This window comes from Phalacrocorax aristotelis, chromosome 9 (genome assembly GCF_949628215.1).
Source record: "Phalacrocorax aristotelis chromosome 9, bGulAri2.1, whole genome shotgun sequence".
Classification (NCBI taxonomy): Eukaryota; Metazoa; Chordata; class Aves; order Suliformes; family Phalacrocoracidae; genus Phalacrocorax; species Phalacrocorax aristotelis.
The window spans coordinates 38578949-38599903 of record NC_134284.1 but is presented as its reverse complement, the minus strand read 5'-3'; the positions used below and the strand labels follow the sequence as shown (position 1 = coordinate 38599903).

The 20955-nt window shown below is 54.8% G+C and overlaps 1 protein-coding gene across 3 annotated transcripts in view; it reads left to right on the top strand.

The window, feature by feature from the left end:
* Positions 1-19636, top strand: part of LRFN5 (leucine rich repeat and fibronectin type III domain containing 5) — a 58642-nt gene extending 39006 nt beyond the window's left edge. For 2 of the 3 annotated variants that reach the window (XM_075104419.1, XM_075104418.1), the window contains exons 2-3: positions 9681-11088; positions 11833-13040. In XM_075104419.1, coding sequence (XP_074960520.1) covers positions 9701-11088; positions 11833-12775 — 2331 coding nt within the window. In that variant the 5' untranslated portion in view covers positions 9681-9700 and the 3' untranslated portion in view covers positions 12776-13040. Of the gene's footprint in view, positions 1-9680; positions 11089-11832; positions 13041-19215 lie in introns of those variants that run through there. The other variant, XM_075104420.1, reaches the window with a different exon arrangement.
* Positions 19637-20955: the final 1319 nt, after the last annotated feature.

Here is a 20955-nt window from a genome sequence, read left to right as displayed (position 1 = left end):
TGTCCGTGTTGCCCAGTGTTAGCTGGCTCCTGCCTGGAGGTGCTCGCGTCCCTCCCCAGGCTCCTTGTTCTGGTCTGCGTGCATTTGCCTCTGTTTGCTCATGTCACTTCCCCTGGGAGCACTGTTTTCCTGCGTTACAGCTTGGTCTGGTTGTGGTTCCCCCTGTGCCAAATGGTCTCAGTGCCCTCGTGCTGTGTCACCAGATGTCCAGCAGCTTGACGTGCCACAGCCGCGGGTGCAGCCAGCACTGCCGGTCCCTAGTCATACCCAGGCAATATTCTCAAGATACAGGTTTTTTTTACAGTGTCTTTAGGACGTTGGTACGTGCTTGAGTGAAGGACTCGCTGATAGTTTGCATAATCACTCCTTCCTTCAGGGAAAGGCTTACTGTGTGCATGAGAATACAAAAACCAGAAGTGCCGTGTTTGTGAATCAAAGCATTAATCACTTGGAGATAGTTGGTGTTCCACGGGTTTGTTTCTGGGCATGCTGCATGTAGTGGTTTCATGCTACTCGCTTATACTCTAGCGTCGTGCCTAACACTTCCTAGTGAAACCCCTTTGGCCGGGTAGCTGCTGGCAGGGCGTGCCCAGGGGCAGGGGAGATGGGGGGTCCTGCCCCCCCTGCACCAGGGCTCCCTGTATCGCAGGGGTCTCTCCATGCAGGGCCCGGGGAAGCAGACATGCCACAACATACTATCGTCGTTATTATGCAGCAGCCAATATTTTTTTCTAGCAGATTAATATTTGCACTCTTCCTCAGAAATTTAGCTGTGCCAATTAATTAAATGGTTAATTGATTAATAAAGCAATTAAGAAGTTAATATACTGACAGGGCAGGCATTTTGTCCTGTTACAAAGCAATGCCTGTTCCATTATCACAGCTGTGTGGCTGACGCAGTCCCAGACTGAAGCTGAAGGTGGCCGGAGTTGGGGTACCCGAGCCGGGCTCTGGCTGCCAGCGCTGCTTTTCGACGTGCTGGACCCCCAGCCCGCGGGTGCCCGGTGCCACACGGTGTCGGGAGCTCCCATGGCTGTGCTGGGAGATGCTCAGGCAGGGGGACAAACCGCACTGGGCTCGGGTTTGGGAGACCTGCTGCTGGCTCTGGTGCGAGCATGGCTGTGTCTCGGCGTGCTGCTCCTGTGCAGGGTTCCTGTGCAGTGCTGCCGCGCTCCGTGGGCCATGGTGGGCTGGGACCCTGCCACAGGGGGCCGGTGGGAGATCCGCCCGTCATCCGCCCCTCCGCAGCCCTGGGCAGGGCGAAAGGGCCTGGCACCGAAAGGCAGAAGTGTCCCCTGTCCTGGCCCTCGGCTTCTGTTCTGCCTTGCCCTCCTTGCTGCCATTACTTGCCGATTGAAGCATCCTCCACCTCCTGGACGCTCTAGTTGGCAGTTTTGCTGTCCACACCGCAGCACTGTGCTCATCTTATTTCTTTCTGGAGAAAACCAGTTGAATTTCTGCCTCAGATGGAACTGGAGAGGGACTTTGTGGCTCTGATGACAGGTCAGTCTAACCGTGTTTCCAGCCCTGTGGCTGCTTACAGAAAGCCCCGGTGGGTGGGATGTGCTGACGCAGTCCTTCCTCGGGAGCACCTTCCCAGCCCCGCACGGGCGGCAGGCGAAGGATGCCCAGCACTGCTTCCAGCCACCGCGCCAGCGCCACGTGCCGACCCCCGTCCCTCCCAGGGGCAGCTTTTACTCCCCAGCGCCGTTGCTCCCTCAGCCACCTCCTGGTGAGGAGCCGCTTCCAGCCCTGACGCTGCCAGGTCTGCTGCTGTGCCCTGCTGCCGGCGTGCCCCCAGCTGCTGCCACCTTCTGCGCCCGTCCTGCCCTGGGCCTCTGCCCGCCGCGGCGGGCGGCATGCTCGGGAAGGGGTGCAGAGCCCTGCGAGCTCTCGGGCAAGGACCACCTTGACCTTTGTTTTCGGCCGTGTGCCCTGACGCCAGCTGTGAAAACAGCCGAAGCTTTGCTGCCAGACGTCAGCCAGGCACAGTGCGGTCTAGGGCTTACTGATACCGGTTCTGCTTTCTCTAGAAATCTCTTTAATTAAAATAATTGTTATTGTTCACTTTAATCTTGCCAGTTTAGACCTCATTACGGGGAGAAAAATTGCCTCCCAGAATGCATTGCCTTGGTGCGTATCGTTTGCGGCTTAAGGCTGGAGGAAAACGACAGCAGCTACGTGAAACAGCTCATTAGCCAGCCTAACTCCAGTGCTGGGCTGTCCTTCGTTATTTACAGGGGGACGTAACCTCTGGGGCACACCTGGCCACCTCTGTGGCGGCATCAGGCGCACCAGATGCAGCCCTGGAGCAAGCACAGTCTGATGTCCCTGTAGCTTTTTAAAATTCCCAGAGCCTAGAGGGGGTGCAGCTGTATTTGTTGCAGTGTTCGAAGCCCTTCAACAGACTGGGTCACAGTATTTCCTCCGTAGCATGCCTCCCCGTGGTGATGAACCTGTTCAGTCCTACAGCAAGTATTACAAGCATCAAAGAACCAAAGCAGCAAATCCTCCCCACAAAGCAGATAGGCCGGGTATCGGAAGGAGCAGCCTTGCAGCTGAGGGCTCCTTGCTGCCCGTATCGGGAGGTGTTGCTCATCAGGGGTGTGAGAGGGCTTTGCGGCTGGTGGGGAACGCGGTGCACTCCACTGGGGCGACGGTGCTCCTGGCCCCCAGTCCTGGCCCCCGCAGCGGCTGGGCAGCCAGCAGAGCCCCCAGGGAAACACCTTGGTGAGGTTCTGTGATCCGAGTGTTTCTGTTTTCTCAGGTGCTTTGTTTCTGATTCAGCAAGATGCTCAGGAGTGTTTACAAATCATTGACCTTTGTGAAATTGAAGCTCCTTGTTCTCTGCTTAAGTAGTTTTAGCAGCTCTTATGCCGTGTATCACAGCATATTCATTTATATGCGCCCATTTTAGCATGGCTGCAGGATGCCTTTGGTGACTGGTGCCAGCTATTTCCCCATCCTTCATCCCCAGCAGGTGAATATCATCAACTTCTAGACTTTTTTTTCCCACCGCGAAATTGCATTTGCAAAGACCTTGAAAATCACAACTTCTGCTGAGGCCTGGAGGGGTAGGAAAGGCAGTCGATAGCTTCTGTCATGACCTTAGCGATGACAGATTATGTCTGAGCCAGGCACCGTATTAGCAGCTGGCTCTGAATAGCTACCGGTGTGCCGCATTTGGGTTTCCCTGGCATGCTGGCTTTGTGTAGCACCTACCATCTGAGCAGAATCGGATGCAGTGGAAATCGTTTGCTAATTAATTACTGTATCCTGGATCCCGCTGCTTCTGTGTGTTACGCAATTCACAGTATGCCACTGACCCTTTGTAGCACTGGATGCATCGGCAGATTGTAAAATCTATTGCTCCCAAAGAAGATGGGGGCAAAAAAACCCCAGCAAGCCACACATCAGGAAAAAGAAATCTCAGCCTGGCATATATGGCATTTCATTCCCACGTCCCTTGGATCAATTCCAGGTAGAAATTTCAAATTCATTAGCTCTTCACGTGACCTCAATTTGTTGCTAGAACCGGTGGGTGGTCATTTATTTTCACAGCCGGCTGCCGATGGGGGCCGTCTGAGGCGTGTGCAGGTGCTGCTGCTCGCCCCGCAGGTGCAGTGTGCCGGCCGTGCTGGGCGGGAGGCTTTGGTGCGGCGGTGCCCTGTGCGGGCTGGGGTCACTCCGGCCATGCCCCCGCGCTAGACGTTGCCGGGCAAAACCCTGCAGAGGTTTCCAGTTCAGGTCTGCCTCCTTGGGAAATCCTGGGTGGCTGGCTCCGCATATGCCCAGGGGAGTGCGGGGGCTGCTGGAGCCTCCCGTCCTTGGAGGAGAGGTGGCTCCTGACTGTGCGGTGTGGATTTGCTCAGAAGGGTGGGAGAGAGGTGCCCATGAGCCGTCCCCCTCCGGCAGGTCCTGCTGTGCAGCGTGCGGGGCCGGGGGGCTGGAGGGCCTGCGCGGCTCTCCCTGCACCCTGCCTGTGCACGGGCTTCCTCCAAGCTGAGCGCAAGGGTGCTTCCTCCGTGCTGCTTTACAGCTCCCAGGACTGGGGCAGCCGGAGCCTGAAGTCCACGCTAGGAGTGCAGCTGTGCTGGAGCCAGAATCTGCATAAGAAACACCCAGCAGGGGAAGAAATGCTGAATTGTCACCCATTGCATCGGCATGCCCCACCTGAGAGCTGCCAGGGCAGAGGTGGGAAGGGGGTGACAGGGTGACAGGGTGGCCCCTGTCCCCACGAGCCCAGGATGTGCCGAACCGCTGTCGGACCTGCTCTGTAGCTGGGAAGAGTGAATACACAGGAGGACTTCCTCTGCCCTGAGACAGGAACAGCACTCTGGGGACATTGCCCTGGGTCAGTCATTTCTGGGTGACAGGGGAGCAGCAGGCAGGTCTGCCCCAGCCCCGAGGGCGGCCTGCGCTGGGGGATGTGGGGGCTGTTTGCACTTGGGAGACACAATTTTCGCATCTGCAAGGCAGGGAGCCGTGCAGCCCGCTGTAATCTGTAGTTAGTTTTTATAGACAGTTTGAATAACTCAAATTATCAAATGTAGCAACAAAATTGATTTAAAAAATTGTGTTTGAGAGCCCATTTTTGCATGAATCACAAATGTCACATGAGGAGCTTGACTATCCCTATCTTTTTGTAGACACCAAGTAGCAAGTGAAAGCAATGAGCACCTTCCTAGGTAACTACCATTTCTCTGTTTGTTTTATGGTATAATGTGTTTACTTTTTCTTTTTTATTTTTTAAGCAAGTAATGAGAATCAGATAGCGTTTTGCGTAGTCAAAAGCACGTTTTCTGCAGCGAGCTGTGAGCTGTGTCAGTGCTGCCATCGCTGCGAGTTATCTGTGTGTAGGACGAGGTGTGCTGGGAGAGGAGAGGGTGTTCGGCCTGACTGTCTTTCGAGGGACATGTCTTCTTATAGCGCCTGTTCTTCTAAGCTACCAGATCCTGCGGTTCCTGCCGACTCCTGGAGTATCTCAGCTGTGGGCCGTAGCCATGAGACGGCACACGATGCCGAGCACCCCACGAGGGAGAAAATGCTCTGCATTCTTCCAGCAAGGCAGCGAAACATTTTTGCTGCGCCTGTGGCGAGGGGGTGACATCCAGCTTGGGGAGGGCGGGATGCCCCTGTCACTGGCCATGGGGGCACGCAGGCTGGGGCACTGGCCTGCTTATTTAGATGCAAGTGTGGGTTTGCTGTTTCTATCAGTTGAAGTGTCCAGGACTGTTCTTTAGTTGCAAATGCAGTACATCTTTGGATGACACACAGATCTTAGAGCACTTGCCAGCGTTTGTGCAAACACCAGCTTTTTTAAAGCTTTGCTCATGTTTCTATTACAACTTACGTGACACTTCAAAAGAACCTGATGAGGGTGGATAAGGAACTGTTGACCAGGAACAGCTGGATGCTGGGCAGCGGTGGGAGCCTGTGGCACCTCTGGCTTTCATTGAGGCAGCTCAGTGTGGAGACAGGCTCCTGTGCAGGGCTCGGACACGGTCCGAGAGAAACGGTGTGCCTGCTTTTCTCTGCCCTCCTGGTTTCTCCCTCAGCAGTTTCCCAAGCCGCAGTGTGAGAGAGCCGATGGACTGGAAGGGATTTTACAACAGTCGTGCTGGTGCTGGCAGGGCTGGAGCCGGGAAGAGCTGCACGGACACAGAGGGCCCCCAGGCCAGGTGCTGAGGAGCCTGGTGCCGTGCCGGGAGCCGTTCACAGGCGTGCGCCGCCATGGCGTGCTCTGCCTTTGGGGCCCAGAGCTGGCCCTGACCTGGTCCCCGCTGGGGCTGACACAGGCACCTCCAGGAGCCCCTGCTCCAGGCCCAGGCTGGGGGCTGCCTTCTCAGGGGGCTGCTCTTGGCAGCAGGGGCTCAGAGCGTGACTGTCCCAGAGCAACGGCTCACGTCCTGGGCCCCGTCCCGCATTGCTGCACGCTCTCCCACACCTCGCTGGGCACGCCACCGTTATTGCACTGTGCTGCAAGTGCCCGGGGCTGGGGCTGGCAGAGCTGCTCCCCACCACAGGCACTGCCCTCCCGGTCACTGTAGCCCAGGAAAACAAGAAGCAACCCAGGGTGCTCCTCCATGGTCCATTTTCTCTCCTCTGGGGAAGCAGAGCCGTGGGCAAGTTGGCAGGCTGCGATCGCCGCCCTCAGCCAGTGCCGGCGCTGCCGGGCAGTGCCGGGGCAGCCCAGGCCGCGGCGGGGTGCTTGGCGCCGCGGCGCTCTGCCTGCGGGGCCGGAGCGGGGCAGCACGGTGGGGCCAGGTAGCCAGGTGTCACCGACATCGGGAATAAACCTCGTAACACCAATGTGGCGTTAAAAGGCAGGCATTCTTTATTCACAGCGCTGGATGCACGGGGGATCGCTCCTCCTAACGTGCATGCCTTACACACCTTTCCCATGTGATTTATGTAAACCAAAAATATATGTATATAGACCAAAAATATACGTATTCATTTTATCCATACATATTCAATATTATTCTCTTTTGTGATTGGAACAAACTTGCTCGCTTTACATGTAAATTATTGCACAGGCTCAGTTGTCCTTTCTCATTGTCCTCTTCTGAGTCGGTGGTGTTACTTGGGTCGGTGGTGGTCCGTGAGTCGGTGGTCGCGATCTCCCCCTGCCGGAATTACCTTTTACCTTCTTGGCTCTTAATCTGGGCGGTCTTGGCTAGTTTTCTCAGTCCGCTACACGAAACCGCGTTTTGTCATCCTTTTCTGACAGCAGCACATTGTCTATGGTTTCGTTCACATTAATGATTACCTAGGGACTAAAATACAGATCAAGGAGTACACCGATTTGCATACTCCATGTCCCCAGACTTAATGTCCAGTTGGATAGGGCTGTACAAGGAGTATAGCAACATCCATGGTTGGTTAATTCCATCACCCTGGTCACACAGGGGCCTGCTGTTTGGTGTGAGGGCACCCTCCACTCCTCCCCGGCTCTGACTGCCAGGGACACCCCGCGCTTAGGTGCAGCCTGCGGGCACAGCCTCCTTCTCCCTCCTGCTGCCCTTGCCTGCGGGCAGCTGCCCGCCCTGCCCGGAGCTGACCTTGCCTGGGGCTGTGAAGCTGTTGCCATGGAGGGCTGGGGTGTGCTCGAGGAGGACGGACAGACAGATCCAGTCCCAAGCACTGAATGCGACAGGGAGGTGACTGCCAAGCGCTTTGATCCACCAAGACCTCTCCATAAGCCCCCTCGGCCCTCAAGGGAGACTTGGTGCCTCCTAATTCAGTGTCACTGGCAGGCGAATGTGGTGTGTGCTGACTCCCTGTCCAGGTCACTGGTGGAAACACTGGAGAGGACCTGAGCCCTGGGGGACAGTCGCTGGCCACCAGCTGGGTATTCCCCATTTGCTACAACCCTTTGAGCCTGGCTCCTCAGCCCGGTGTTTGTCCATCATATTGTGTCCGGCTCTTGCTGCGTGCTGCGCGTTCTGTCTAGAGGATGCTGTCAGAGACAGTATCAAAAGCTCTGTTTAACATCCAAAAAACCCCACGTCCACTGGTGGGTAACCTCTTCATAACCTTGTCATTCCTGCTCTGGTTTAAGTTTACGTCTCCTTATGTCGCCGTTTCATCTTGTAACAGTATTTCCAAACTTGTAAATGCAACTTGCTGATTTGGCTTTAATCTTATACAGCTCTTCAAATGAACTTGGCTGAATCCAAGCACATTACTTTAATCACAGCTACAAATCTAAATTAGTAGTATTAAGTTAGCAAATCTAAATGAGTGTGGTGTCCCCAGCCAAGGCTGCCTGGGGACCCTGGCAGTTGTGCTGCGGACACCCTGAGCCGCTGAGTCCATATGTGCCAGTTCTAGGTTAAAAGAGTCCCTCCTGGGAAAGGTGGGTGAGGGCCCATGTCTGTGACCACGGCTGCCGTGTTGGTGGTGGCCAGCGGGGCGTCACCAGTGGGGTCTGGACGTTGGAGCATGCGGTTCGCCCTGCTGTGTTCCTTCCTCCCTCCTCGGCGTCACCATTCTCCAAGTCATCTTCATCTGCAGGACCGCCCCGACCTGCAGTGCTGGCACGGCCGGCCGGAACTGGACCTACAAAATCTATTTGAAGTTTGCTTCTGCTGCAGTTAGTGGTAGCGGTGGTGGCAATGGTTGTGGCAGCGGTCCCCAGCACTACAGCAGTGACAGGCCATGCCCACAGCAGCGTGCGCAGCTGAGGACCTCTTTTTCTTTTATTCCAATGGGGACTTAAGAGTTGGAATCAGGAGTTGTGAAAACCTACAGCCCCCAGTATGAGGAAAAAAAAAAAAATGGGTGGTGCTGAAGAGCAGCGTTTAGAGGCTGGTATTTTCACTCATCCTTTTTGCAACTTGTTGGCCCCTCTTAGTTTGCATGGCACCGTGGGTGGATTATGGACAGACCGGATAATAGGAGCATAATTACTCTTCTGATGTTAAATGTCTTCATCCATGACAATTCAAGACTCCTGCTTATGGCTAGCTGTGAAACTTTATTTTATTTTAGATGAGCTTCATCAGGTCATTTCTGGGATGGTAATGGGTCTGAGCAATCTGAGCTGTACACGCATCGTTTTATCAGTCCCAAAGGGCGCCAACCACTTCATTTCGACGCGGAGTTCCGCTGAGGTCCGTCGCTTACAGCTGCACAAGTTCCCCCTGAGACACGTAAGTGCTTCTCCGCAGGGCTGAGCTCCGAGGAGCGCCCACCTTCCCGCCCGCCTGCCCGCGCCCTGGGGCGACACTGACGCAGGGATGCGCAGAAAGCAGCGCCGCGGCTCTCGCGGACCTTCTGGCGTAGTCACTGATAGATGATTTCATTTAGCTGGTGTGGGCACTGTTGTTATCTTCCTTGTTTCCATACTCTGTGAGGATCCTGGATCTGGCAGTGTAAGAGATAAGGCTAATTGAACTGTCAGGCTTTCTGGGAGAAGAGTGCAGTGCTGCTGGTTGTGGCAGCCAGGAAAACAGCGATGATCTAAAATTAGCCATGTTCCCTTTTTATTTAGATCCCTGTTAATGTGGGGGCTTTTCTTTTTTGTTGTTGTTGTTGTTTGTTTTATTTGCATTTTTGGGTTGTAAATGACATCAAATTAGCCCCTTCTAACTTTATTCTGCGAACAGCATTAAGAGCTTAAATCTTAGGTGGAGATGGCTGTAAACCCATTGAATTGCCGTGATTTAGAGGCATCTGAGAGTTTCAGCTTAGCAAGTAGAGCACACAGGAAACATTGCTCATTTTCAGTGCATAAATGGCATCACAGCAAAGTAACTCCAGATCGTGGGGTCAGGAGCATCTGTCTGGAAGCCGAGTGCTGGAGTGGAGGCGCGTTGCGTAGCGGGGATGAGCTCTAGCAGGAGAGGCACAAAAGGCGCTGCTGGTGCCATGTGCGGTGCCACCAAGTGCTTCCAAATTGCCTTGTCCTTTATATATAGGTGTCTGGGTGTCTGCATGTATGTATTTTGTGTGCAAACATATATATCTCTCAATTGTTCTTCTGGAAGGTGGTATAGAAGTGCTTATGTCAGGATACGGAGAATGATAAAGACATCAGGTACGAAGATGAGGATGACACACTGTTGCATGAACCTTAGTTTTATGATCTAACCACAGATGGTCTGTCTTTGCTTTTTTTATGATGTGATTTGCTTATCTTGCAGAGACTAACAGACATTTGCTCTCCCTTACAGGCTCTTGAACCTGATCTACAATGGAAAAACTGCTTTTGTTTCTGCTGTTCATTGGCATAGTGGTGAGAGCTCAGATCTGCCCAAAGCGCTGTGTCTGTCAGATTTTGTCTCCGAACCTTGCCACCCTTTGTGCCAAGAAAGGGCTCTTATTTGTTCCTCCCAACATTGACAGGAGGACCGTGGAGTTACGGCTGGCAGACAACTTTGTTACAAACATTAAAAGGAAAGACTTTGCTAATATGACCAGCCTGGTGGACCTGACGCTGTCCAGGAATACAATCAGTTTTATTACACCTCACGCATTTGCTGATTTGCGCAATTTGCGGGCTTTGCATTTGAACAGCAACCGATTGACTAAGATCACCAATGACATGTTCAGTGGGCTCTCCAATCTTCACCACTTGATACTTAACAACAACCAGCTGACTTTAATTTCTTCCACAGCTTTCGATGATGTTTTAGCTCTTGAGGAATTGGATTTGTCTTACAACAATCTGGAAACCATCCCCTGGGATGCAGTGGAGAAGATGGTTAGTTTGCACACTCTCAGCCTAGACCACAACATGATCGACCATATTCCTAAGGGGACCTTCTCCCACCTCCACAAGATGACCAGGTTGGATGTCACGTCTAACAAACTGCAGAAGCTACCACCTGATCCTCTCTTCCAGCGAGCTCAGGTACTAGCAACCTCAGGAATTATCAGCCCCTCGACTTTTGCGTTGAGCTTTGGTGGGAACCCTTTGCATTGCAACTGTGAGCTTTTGTGGCTGAGGCGTCTTTCGAGGGAAGATGACCTGGAGACCTGTGCTTCTCCCATGCTCTTGTCTGGCCGGTACTTCTGGTCGATCCCCGAGGAGGAGTTCCTGTGCGAGCCTCCTCTCATAACCCGGCACACCCATGAGCTGCGGGTGCTCGAGGGCCAGCGGGCAGCGCTGCGGTGTAAGGCCCGGGGGGACCCCGAACCAGCAATTCATTGGATTTCACCTGAGGGCAAGCTGATTTCCAACGCAACGAGGTCTGTGGTATACGACAACGGGACGCTCGACATCCTTATAACGACAGTGAAGGATACAGGCTCCTTCACCTGCATTGCTTCCAATCCGGCTGGGGAGGCCACGCAGACGGTGGACCTGCACATAATCAAACTCCCCCACTTGCTGAACAGCACCAACCACATCCACGAGCCTGACCCTGGCTCCTCGGATATCTCCACTTCCACCAAGTCGGGCTCCAACGCAAGCAGTAGCAATGGGGATACTAAAGTCAGCCAAGACAAGAAGGTGGTTGTTGCGGAAGCAACATCCTCTACCGCTCTGCTGAAATTCAATTTTCAGAGGAACATACCTGGGATACGTATGTTCCAAATCCAGTACAACGGTACTTACGATGACTCCCTTGTTTACAGGTAAGGCAGCCCCAGCCCGCCTGTGCGGGGCCCTGCCGGGCTGCTCGGGGCTGACGTGCTGCCCCCGGCTCTGGGCAGCCCCGGCTCCGGGCGGCCCCCTCCGCCGGAGCAGCAGGTTCGCGTGCCGCGCCGGCCGAGCAGAACCCTGCCTCTGGCAACAGATGGTGGGAGTCTTGGAAAAGACTCATGCAATTTTCTACCTGCAAATAGCGAAATTACCTTGAACGGTGTTATTTTTAGATAATCCAAATGGACCTCTAATCCTCTCAGCTAATCTGATTGGCAGAAAGGTTATAAAGTTAGATGAGTTAAATGGATCTTAACACTCGCAGCTTTATGAAAACGCAGGGCGAAAGGTGTCCATAAACACATTCCTCGTAGCGCTTTCTGGCAGTGCCCTTGCTGGCGTGCTGGCGGCGTGCAGAGAGGCTCTGTGCTGCTCCTCTAACAGTCACGCTGTTCAAAACTGCCTTTGCGTGGTAATTTCTTTTGTGTGTTTGATGTGGTCACTCCCACAGGGGGCTCTGCCGTGCTGAGCCGTGCTGGGTGGCTTGGCGGCGACTGCTGCCCCACCAAATGTGGGGCAGCAGCTGCTGCGGGGACGGCGAGCAGCCCTGCGGGCTGGCGCGGGAGCCCAGGAGCCGAGCCCTGGCGGTGGTCGCCACGGCCAGGGGCTGGAGCACATGGCGGGGAGGTGCCTGCGGGTCTGCCGGGTTGATTCACGATGGTTTCCTTCTCCCCCAGAATGATACCTCCCACAAGCAAAACCTTCCTGGTCAACAACCTGGCCGCTGGGACTGTGTACGACCTGTGTGTCCTGGCCATCTACGACGACGGGATCACCTCGCTCACTGCCACCAGGGTGGTGGGCTGCACACAGTTCACCACCGAGCAGGATTACGTGCGCTGCCACTTCATGCAGTCCCAGTTCCTGGGTGGGACCATGATTATCATCATTGGTGGGATCATCGTGGCCTCCGTGCTTGTGTTCATCATCATCCTCATGATCCGCTACAAGGTGTGTAATAACAACGGGCAGCAGAAGGCCACCAAGGTCAGCAACGTGTACTCGCAGACGAACGGGGCTCAGATCCAGGGCTGCAGCGGGGTGCTGTCGCAGTCGATGTCCAAGCAGGCTGTCGGGCACGAAGAGGGCATCCAGTGCTGCAAGGCTGCCGGTGACGGCGTGACGCAGTCACCGGAGACCGGCTCCAGCCAGGACTCGGCCATCACTACCTCTGCTTTGCCTCCCGCCTGGACTTCCAGCACTTCTGTCTCCCAGAAGCAGAAGCGAAAGCCGGGGCCAAAGCCAAGCAGCGAGCCGCAGAGTGAAGCTGTCAGCAGCATCGAGTCCCAGAACACTAACAGAAATAACTCCACTGCCCTGCAGTTAGCTAGCCGTCCCCCCGACTCTGTCAAAGGGGCCCCCACATACAAAAGAGCACAATCAAAGCCAAGTAAGTTCCTCACTTTGCCAGCTGACGCATCCCGAGCCAAGCGCCGGCTCTCCCTGGGCGGTGAGCTGATGGAGTTCCAGGGCTCCGGCAGCGCCCGGGGCGCCGGTGGATTGCGGTCCAAACGGAGCATGTCCATGAACGGGATGCTAGTCCAGTCAGACAGCTCTGATGTGGATAGCGGAAAAGCAACTTTCTCCAGTTCTGAGTGGATATTGGAAAGCACTGTGTGACCTGCTTTTTTTTTTTCTTTTTTTTTTTTTTAATTTTAATTTTTATTTTAATGAAAAACAAAACACCATACGTTGTGCGAAACTCCCTCTTCTGGGGAATTGGATTTGGAAGTCCGCTGTTGTCTCGCTGATTAATGGCTTGTTCATGCGGGGTTCTGTATAAGCCACCCAGTGCACACAGGGTTTTATTTAGTTTTCATTTGATTTAATTTAATATCAAAACCGAAGGCAACATTCAGAGATTAAAAAAAAAAAAAAAAAAAAAGGAAAAAAAAAGATTAAGGGGTGAAAAAAAGCATGAAACAGCACCAGTGCCTTCCCTACTCTAGCTCTAGGACTGGCTTCCTGGTTCTGCAGTAGCAGAAAACAAAAGAGAGAGTTTTCACAGAAAAAGCCTTTTATAAAGGAAATGAGATTTCCTCCAAGCTAACAAATAACCACTTCTGGATCAATCAGTAAAATGATATTTTTTAAAACGGTCAGACTGTATATTTCTTTTCCGTGACAATGGTGTTGCCTTTGTTTTTAGGCAGATGCTGTACAGAAGCAACAACGCTGTGTTGTTATGTTGTGTAAAATAAAATATTCACTCCGTACACCAGCCCGCCTCGCGGTAACTGCCCGCCCAGGAGCCGTGCCCGGGGCCCGGGGGCACCGCTCCGCCCGGCGGGTCCCACCGCGGGGCCAGGAGGAGGAGGAGGAGGAGGAGGGTCCCGCCGTGAGGGGCCCCTCTGCCCCCGACGGGGTCCAGCTCGCTGGGGCTGGGCACCTGCGCAGCAGCCGGGTCTCCCTGAGAGGGTGCCTGACCTGCGGTCCCTGAGCACCCTCATCCCGCAGCAATGGCTTTGCCTCGTGCCAACGCCTGAAAATAGCGTTGCCTTTCGGCACTAGCGATCAGGGCAGGTGTCTGCCCGTTGCTCCCAACCCACGCAATGTGTGGGGCTTCAGTTTCAGGGCTGCCCCCCACAGCAGTCAGTGCAGCCAAGGCCGTCCCCTCCCCGTCAGCGCAGGCGCACGGAGGTTCAGAACGCAGGTTCGCCTGAACCGCGGGCGAGGGGAGCCCGTGGGAAACGTGGGCGCAGCCCAGCGCCCCAGCCACCACGGCAGGCATCGCCGCCACCCTGCAGACCTCCGCTGGGGCCGGGAGATGCGACCCGGTCGAGCTGCAGGCCGGGCGCCGGCGCCCGAGGGTCGGGGCAGCGTGCAGGGCCCCGGCACTGCAGGCAGGGCTGCAGCAGATGGGTGCGCGGCCGTTCAGCGGCTCGTAGTGACGGTTGCTCAGGATGACGATGGTCATCTTGGGCCGTATTTCCTCTAAACTCTAAGGTTTGTTTCAGTTCTGTTTGATCCCTGCGCACGAGGAAGGGACTGGAAGATGGTCCCCTCTTTAGCCTGTTGTTTGTGGTGCGTGTGGGATAGAATAATTTCAGGCCACTATGGAAGGATGTAAACATATGGCAATAGGTGATGGCAATTGCGAACGCCACGTTGTGAGGATGGCAGACGTGCTTCTGCTCTGCTCATTCGAAAGAAAAGGCTACAATTAATATTATTTGGACTCGTATGGTCATGTTAAAATTAGAGACAGCTGTAGCACTAGTGCATTCTCAGATGCCAAACGAAAGGTTTTGTATGGGCTTTGCAGACATTAAACTGATAGAAGAGCTAAATTTTACACCCTGTGTGCTTGTTCTTGAGGGCCGTGTAAGCCAAGCAGATGCCTGAAGACACCCTGGCTCTAACCAGGGCGGCAGGCTGGCCCAAGAGCAGTCGTGGCTGGGGATGTCTCCCGGCAGGGGACGTCTCCCAGCAGCCCCCCGGGTCTCTGCCACCAAGGCTCCGCGGCTCGGGGCTGGCACGCACCAGGTGAGCCCTGTTGCCCTCAGCCATTGCGGGTTGCTCTCGGCGGTTTTACTGCCGGTCGTGGAAAGACAGAGTCTGGTGGGAGTGGTGTGAAGGACATAAAAAGAAGAGGCTGTTTCTTTTTTAGAAAGCCCTTTTTTTCCTTTGGGAAGTGCGGAGACCAAAAAGGAAACCAAGCCTCAAAATTAGAATATCCGCTTCCTACTGGAAAAGTTTAAAAAAGTAAAAAAAAAAAGAAATCCCTCCTTAGATCTCTCTCGGAGTCCACGTTCTTCTCGAGGGGCTGTATGCACGGCAACTAGCTATTAAAATAGCGCACTGTCAGGCAGTGATGTGTTTGTCCAAGTTCTGGTAGTCTGACAGCAAAGGCGTTGCCAAGTACGGGAAAAACGAGTGCGTCCGTGTCCCAGCGAGGAGCTGCTCTTGCCTTCGCGCGGCGCTTCGGTACGGAGATAGCTTTAAGGTTTCTGCTGAGGTATTTGTTTTAATCGTGCATTTTAAAAACATCAAATGAAAATGCTTTATGTGTTTTCTAAAATTGGACGTAAATGTGTCTAATGTTTTGTGAAAGTGCTGAAATATTAATAGCTTTTGGGGATTTAAGGAGTCTTATTTTTATATTTTTAATTTTGTACTCAAAGGAACCATTTTCTAAACACAGAAGCTGAGTGTTTTGTCCACAGTGCATCTGTATAAGCAGCTTCAAAGGACCATATGTCCCTGTGTTTGATTTAATTCTCTGCTAATAGTGTAGGAATGGTTAGACGCGGATAGCTGCTGGTTCCTCTCGTGCAGCTTCCTCTCCCGGGCGGAGAGGGCTGTCCCGTGGGAATGCACCGGGCATGAAAGCCGCCATTTCCACTGGAGTGACGGCAGCAGGACAGTCCATTTCATGCAGGCTTGCGTTAGCCAAAGTGTGCAAAGCCTTACAAAGGAGGAAATTCACTGTCCTTTCTGTTCTGCAAAACCAGAGGTTGCCAACAGCGTGAGGCAGGAAGTGCTGCGATCCTCCCCGATCGGAATAACGTCGGTTCGCCTTTGTTCAGAGCGCAGTACTGCAACGCTTCCTAATGCTTCAGAAAGGAGAATACGAGTTCGATACACCCGAGCAGCGCGTTCCCTGTTGTGGGCAATGGGAGCACGTAGGGCAGTCCCGGGGGGGTCGGGAGGACGCGGGGTGCGCTGTGTCTGCAGCTGGCCTGGCGCTGCGGTCCTGGCTTCACCCCACGCTGCAGGCGGGAGGTTGCAGGGACTTGAAGCAGCAAGTGCAAACCTGCCCCTCAGGGCATCGCTCAGCCTGCAGGTCTGATCCTCGTGATGCTTCTCGAAAATAGATTAGCCGAGGTTTTAGCCATGAGATGGTGTCTTTTTTCACAAGCACCGGAGGCGGAGGAACTACAGAAATTTGTTTACTCTTATTAAACTTGCTGGCACATGCTTCCTCTTACACATTTTCCTCATCCTTTTCTCAGAGCATACGTATTGTGTTAAAGAGGGCCAGTACCAACAGTATTTGGATGGAGAAGCCGGGCTTTGTTGGGTGAAACGTTTGTTGTGTTAGTTGTTGTCTGTGCTGCCTTTCCGCTTGTGTTCTGGGCATGTTCTTTACAGTGAATACATGGTACTGCTCCGCTCTGGGTGCCAACGTGGCTTTATTTCTGCCAGCGCGCTCTGCTGTGTTTGACAGCCCTCCCAAGCACCCGGGCAGCCCCACAGTAACGAAGAGCGAACTGGAAGGCGATGGCCCTGTGCCCCATGCCTGGAGAGGGGCACGGCTGTCGGCACACGCCACTCTGGCTGGGAAGGGCCCGGCGGCCCCCGGTGCCTGCACTGCCGCGGGGTGGCTGCTGCCGGGGCGCGCTGCCTGCCTGAGGGGGTCCTGCCGAGGTGCTGCCGCGAGGTTGGCTTGTCCCCGCCGGCCGCAAGGCTGCTGGAGGCTCGAGGCTTGCTGCCAGCAGTACGGGATGCTCCTGCCTCCTGGGGACCACGACAGCGCTGCTGGTCAACGCTTCGGAACTGCACAGAGCGTCTCCTAATAACTCCTTAGGCACCCGAGTGCGGTTGCTGAGCCAGGCAGGCACCTGGCACTGAGCATCCCGGGCTGGTAGAGGGACGCCGAGCCGTGATGGCCGACAGTCCTCCCGCAGCCGGCGCTCGCGGCGCGCGTGCCCTCGAGAAGGTGCAGCGTAGCCCGGCCTGTGCCGCTGTGGAACCGTACCCAGCACCGCAGCAGGCACTCTGCACGGAGAGGGAGCGCGTTTCTTCCCCCAGTAATTGATTCAACCGGCAGAAGTAATGGTCATAGCTGTTATCACTTACTATCGCTTCTCTTCCTATTAACTGAGAGGAACTAGAGTCTCGGAGGTACCGCTCACAGAGCGGCAACATCTGTCAGCATTGCAATAGCTCAAGAACATTTGCTGTCCTGCTCTAGGGTGCTGCTTGCAACCAGGGGTACGTTACCGCTCTCCTAAAGCAGCAGTGACAAAAGCCACACGATCACAGTGCTTTTTCCCTGGTAACTTAGCAAGTAATCCTAATGTTGGTCAAAATTCTGGTTTAAAAGAAGCAAACCATGGCAAAGGCAATAGGGTCCTGCTTACAGAGAACATGTACCCCGTGTTTTCCCTTTGCAAATGTGTTTCTGCACGCCTTGCTGCATGTCAGGGTGTCTGGACCTGGTGCCAGAGCCTGCGCTGCCGGGTCCGGCCCGTGCTGGGTAAGTAGCCCACCAGAGCACCTCTGTCCAGCCGGGGCGTCCAGGCAGCAAAGCACCCGTTCCTTCTGCAAGTCGTTCTGTAGCGCTTCACCCCCCGCTGCCTTGGAGCTGAATCATCCCTCTGGGCACCAGACACCCACCGAGGGCTCCGGCTGGCGCCAGCCCACCCCGCGCCGGCGGCGGTGTTGTCTTTCCTTCCGTGCAGGCTGCGGGCAGGTGCATCGCATTAGGCATTGAATGTCAGATTAAATCCACTCGGTAAACAAGAATACGCGTGCCCTGTACTGACTTTTGCTGTTTGAATGTGGCTGCGGTCTTGCTTTCACAACAGAACGAAACAAAAGTGCGCAGGTTAGTGGGGCTGAAGTGGTATGGGTTAAAGCACCTACACCCCGGCATCAGTAATATGAGACCAGCCAAAGGCAAATCCTACTGGTCTTGCTGAGCGTAGGCTTTTAATATGATTGATTTATTCACAAGAGCCAGGCATGAAGGGTGCTGCTGTAGAAAGAAGGAAGCTTAGCTTGGAAGGAGGGAAACTAAAAAGGGAAAAAAGCAAATGTGGCACATCGCTGGCTGCAAAGAGACCCCACATCAGAGACTTTGTATGAAAATGAACAGAACAGCTCCTGTTCTTGTTGTGCTGGAACCAGCTGTGTCACCTCAGGTCGTTTCAAGCACAGCTCTTTAGAAAGCATTGCTGTCGTAAATCTGGAAGTTGAGACCAAGTTGGTGTGCCTAGCTTGGTGCCAAGCTGGTTTTCCCCCCGGACTGCCAGTTTTACTTGTGAATGCCAGATTGCTTCTCTAGAGGCACCCACTGTGTTTTGTGTGCAAGCCGTGCAATCTCTTCTGCAGGGGGAATCTCCACTGAGAGGGAAATGAGGAGATCCAGTAAGGGTTGTGGCCCTCGCCCCCTTGGTTTCCCCGGGAGTGGGTGGGTAAGGCAGTGCCGGTGGCGTGGGCACGCAGGACCTTGGCATCACACGGCGAGTTTGTAGGCAGCTGGGAGCTGTAGCCCACAGCCGACCAAGGATGAATTTAAAACATGGTGTCTAGTTTGTATTTACATACTGCAACTGCAGCTTTGCATTCCCTGAGGTAAGTGAAGCCGTGCCGGGGTGGCAGGGAGAGAAGCCAGGCACGGAGGGACCACAGGCGAGGCTCCTCCGGGTGAAATACAGCTGCCCCCGGGCTGACTGCTACCCGTGGAGCCCTTTGGAGAAAATGATGTGGGAGCTCAGGGCAGGACAATTAAACATTCGACATTCTGTCTAAAGTGACTTTCTCTTGTATGCGAACCTCATGGAGGCAAGTGCCGGGCTCGTGCCCATCTGCTGCTCCGTCCCGGTCTTTTCAGTTCTGTGCAAACTTCTGAAACTATGCAAAGAGTTGAAATCCTTGCCGTGGAAAAAGGCTTGGCCTCAGTGAGGGCAGAAGCGAATCTGGAAGCCGGAAAAGCCTGATTCTGGAACAATGAGCTTTACTGGTTCCGGTTTGGGTTTTGGGGAGGTTTTTTTTTGTTACTTTGATTTGCCCTTTAGCAGAAGCTCTGCTGGGGCTGAAGCTGGCTGGTGGTGGCTCACTGAGCCCCGAGCTGGGGATGCCAGGTGCCGTTAACCCCTTTTCCCGTTAGCCGCCGCGCTCTGCCGGGGTGCTGGCGCCGAAGGCAGGCTCTGCTGCCCGCTCCCTGCCCAGGGCAGCTCCATCGCACCTCCCAGGGCTGTTGGTGTGGTGCTGTGCTCGGGCTGGTGCTGCCGAGCACCTCCCAGCGGTGCCTGCCCCAGCTGGGGTTGGCAGGGAAGGGCCCGATCCTGCTCCTTGTCCCCTCACTGTCCCTTTTTTGTCTCTTTGCACAGAAGCCGGGGCTGATCCGCAGGACGCCTGCCCGCCTCCGCTCCCTGAAAACGTTGCCACCGACGTTCTTACTCGGCAGAAAACAATACGATTCCAAGTCACCGAAGATTAACGTGTCGTACCATGCTCACCCCGCCGAAACCTTTACTTGAAGCTGCAGCCCAAGCCAAGAGGCCATTGAGGTTGGCTGCATCAGATAAACTTTCTTCCCCTGTTCACAGATTGGCCATCTCCCATCTGCCACATTAAGTCTAAATTCCTTTTTTTCTGGTGTCCAAGGTTTTTATAAAACTAAAAATTATGATGAAAAAATCTGGTGGCAACAGCTGCAGTCCCAAGTCATGTTAAATGTCGCCAGTGGTGAGTTCACAAACTGTAAACATGGTAGCTTATATCACCTGAACAAATAAATGTTTTACTATGATGGCGTGGGCATGTCGGTTGATCCGGGGGCTGCACCTGGCAGCAGGCATGCCCTTCCGTGCATGGTGCTGCTTCTCCGCACCCAAGGGCCCCGCGCCGCTGGTGGTCCCTGCACCGGGCAGGCGATGGCGGGCGTCACCCGTGTCCCTGCAGCGTGGGGCGGGCAAGCGCCTCCACGGTGCCTGCACATGGCCAGGGGCTCTGCTGAGCGAGCGGCAGCGAGCTGTGCCCGGCCCCGGCCCCAGCCTGCGGCCGCCGGTGCTGCCTGCCCAGGACAACGGCCGGAGCAGGCTCTGCTGGGGCAGGAGTGTCGTGTGGCTTTGCTCCTTGGGGCTGGGCACGGGCCTGGGCTTTGAGCAGAGATGGAGCACCCTGTCTGCCCCTGCCCACTGTGGGGAAAGCCCTGGGGCACCAGAAGCCCCCTCCCTTGCAGCCCAGCAGGGAACTGGGGACGTGGTGAGTTGCAGCACCGCGGGCTCCTGCAGCGCTGTGCACCGGCAGCGCCGTGCAACCAGGCTTGCTGCTAGCTCGTGTGCCGTGCTAGCCGTAACACGGGAAAGCCCGGGGCGGGGGCACAGCTGGGGGCCGGCCTGGGGCTGCACCCCTCCCAGGGCTGTGCAACCCCCCCCTTGGCCATGCTGCAAGCCCAGCATGACAGCAGGTCTCCCCGTCACGCCTTGCTTCACAAACAGGACCAAGGGGTTTTTTTTGTTTTTTCTTTTTTTCTTCGTCAAGAATCCCATATGGCTCACAGATATAATTATAGCTTCTACAAAAACCACAGTGAATCAAACAGCTTTAATATAACTTCTGAAGAACAGATTACAGCTAGTATAAATATTTATTGTTGGGGGGGACTGGCTTCACATCGGCTGTGTGAAGGGCAGGAGATGGAGCTGCCCAGACGTGGCTCCCCCAGGCCAGCTGCTCCCCGTGGGGAGGACTGGTCCCACGGGTGGCGGTGCCATGCTGTGCAGGTGGTGGACCTCAGCCTGGGCAGCCGGCTGAGCAACTCGCCCACGCTTTGCCCCTGCCGGCAGGGACACCAGCTTCTCCCCAGGACAAAGCAGCCGATGGGAGGGGAGTCCGAGCTAAGTCAGGAGCCTCACCTTCCAGGTTTCCTCTTATGCTTTCTCCTCTGATGGCTGCAGAGCTCAGGGCGGCAGCCAGGGTTCACCCCAAGGGGTCAGCGATGGGGACCCCAAGCTTGCCAGTGGGGCCCAGCACCCAAAGGCTTGTGCAAGTGCAGAAAACTCAGTGCTGGTCCAGCCCCGCAGACCCCAGGGATAAAGGGTCCACGTTTCATCCAGTGCACAAGA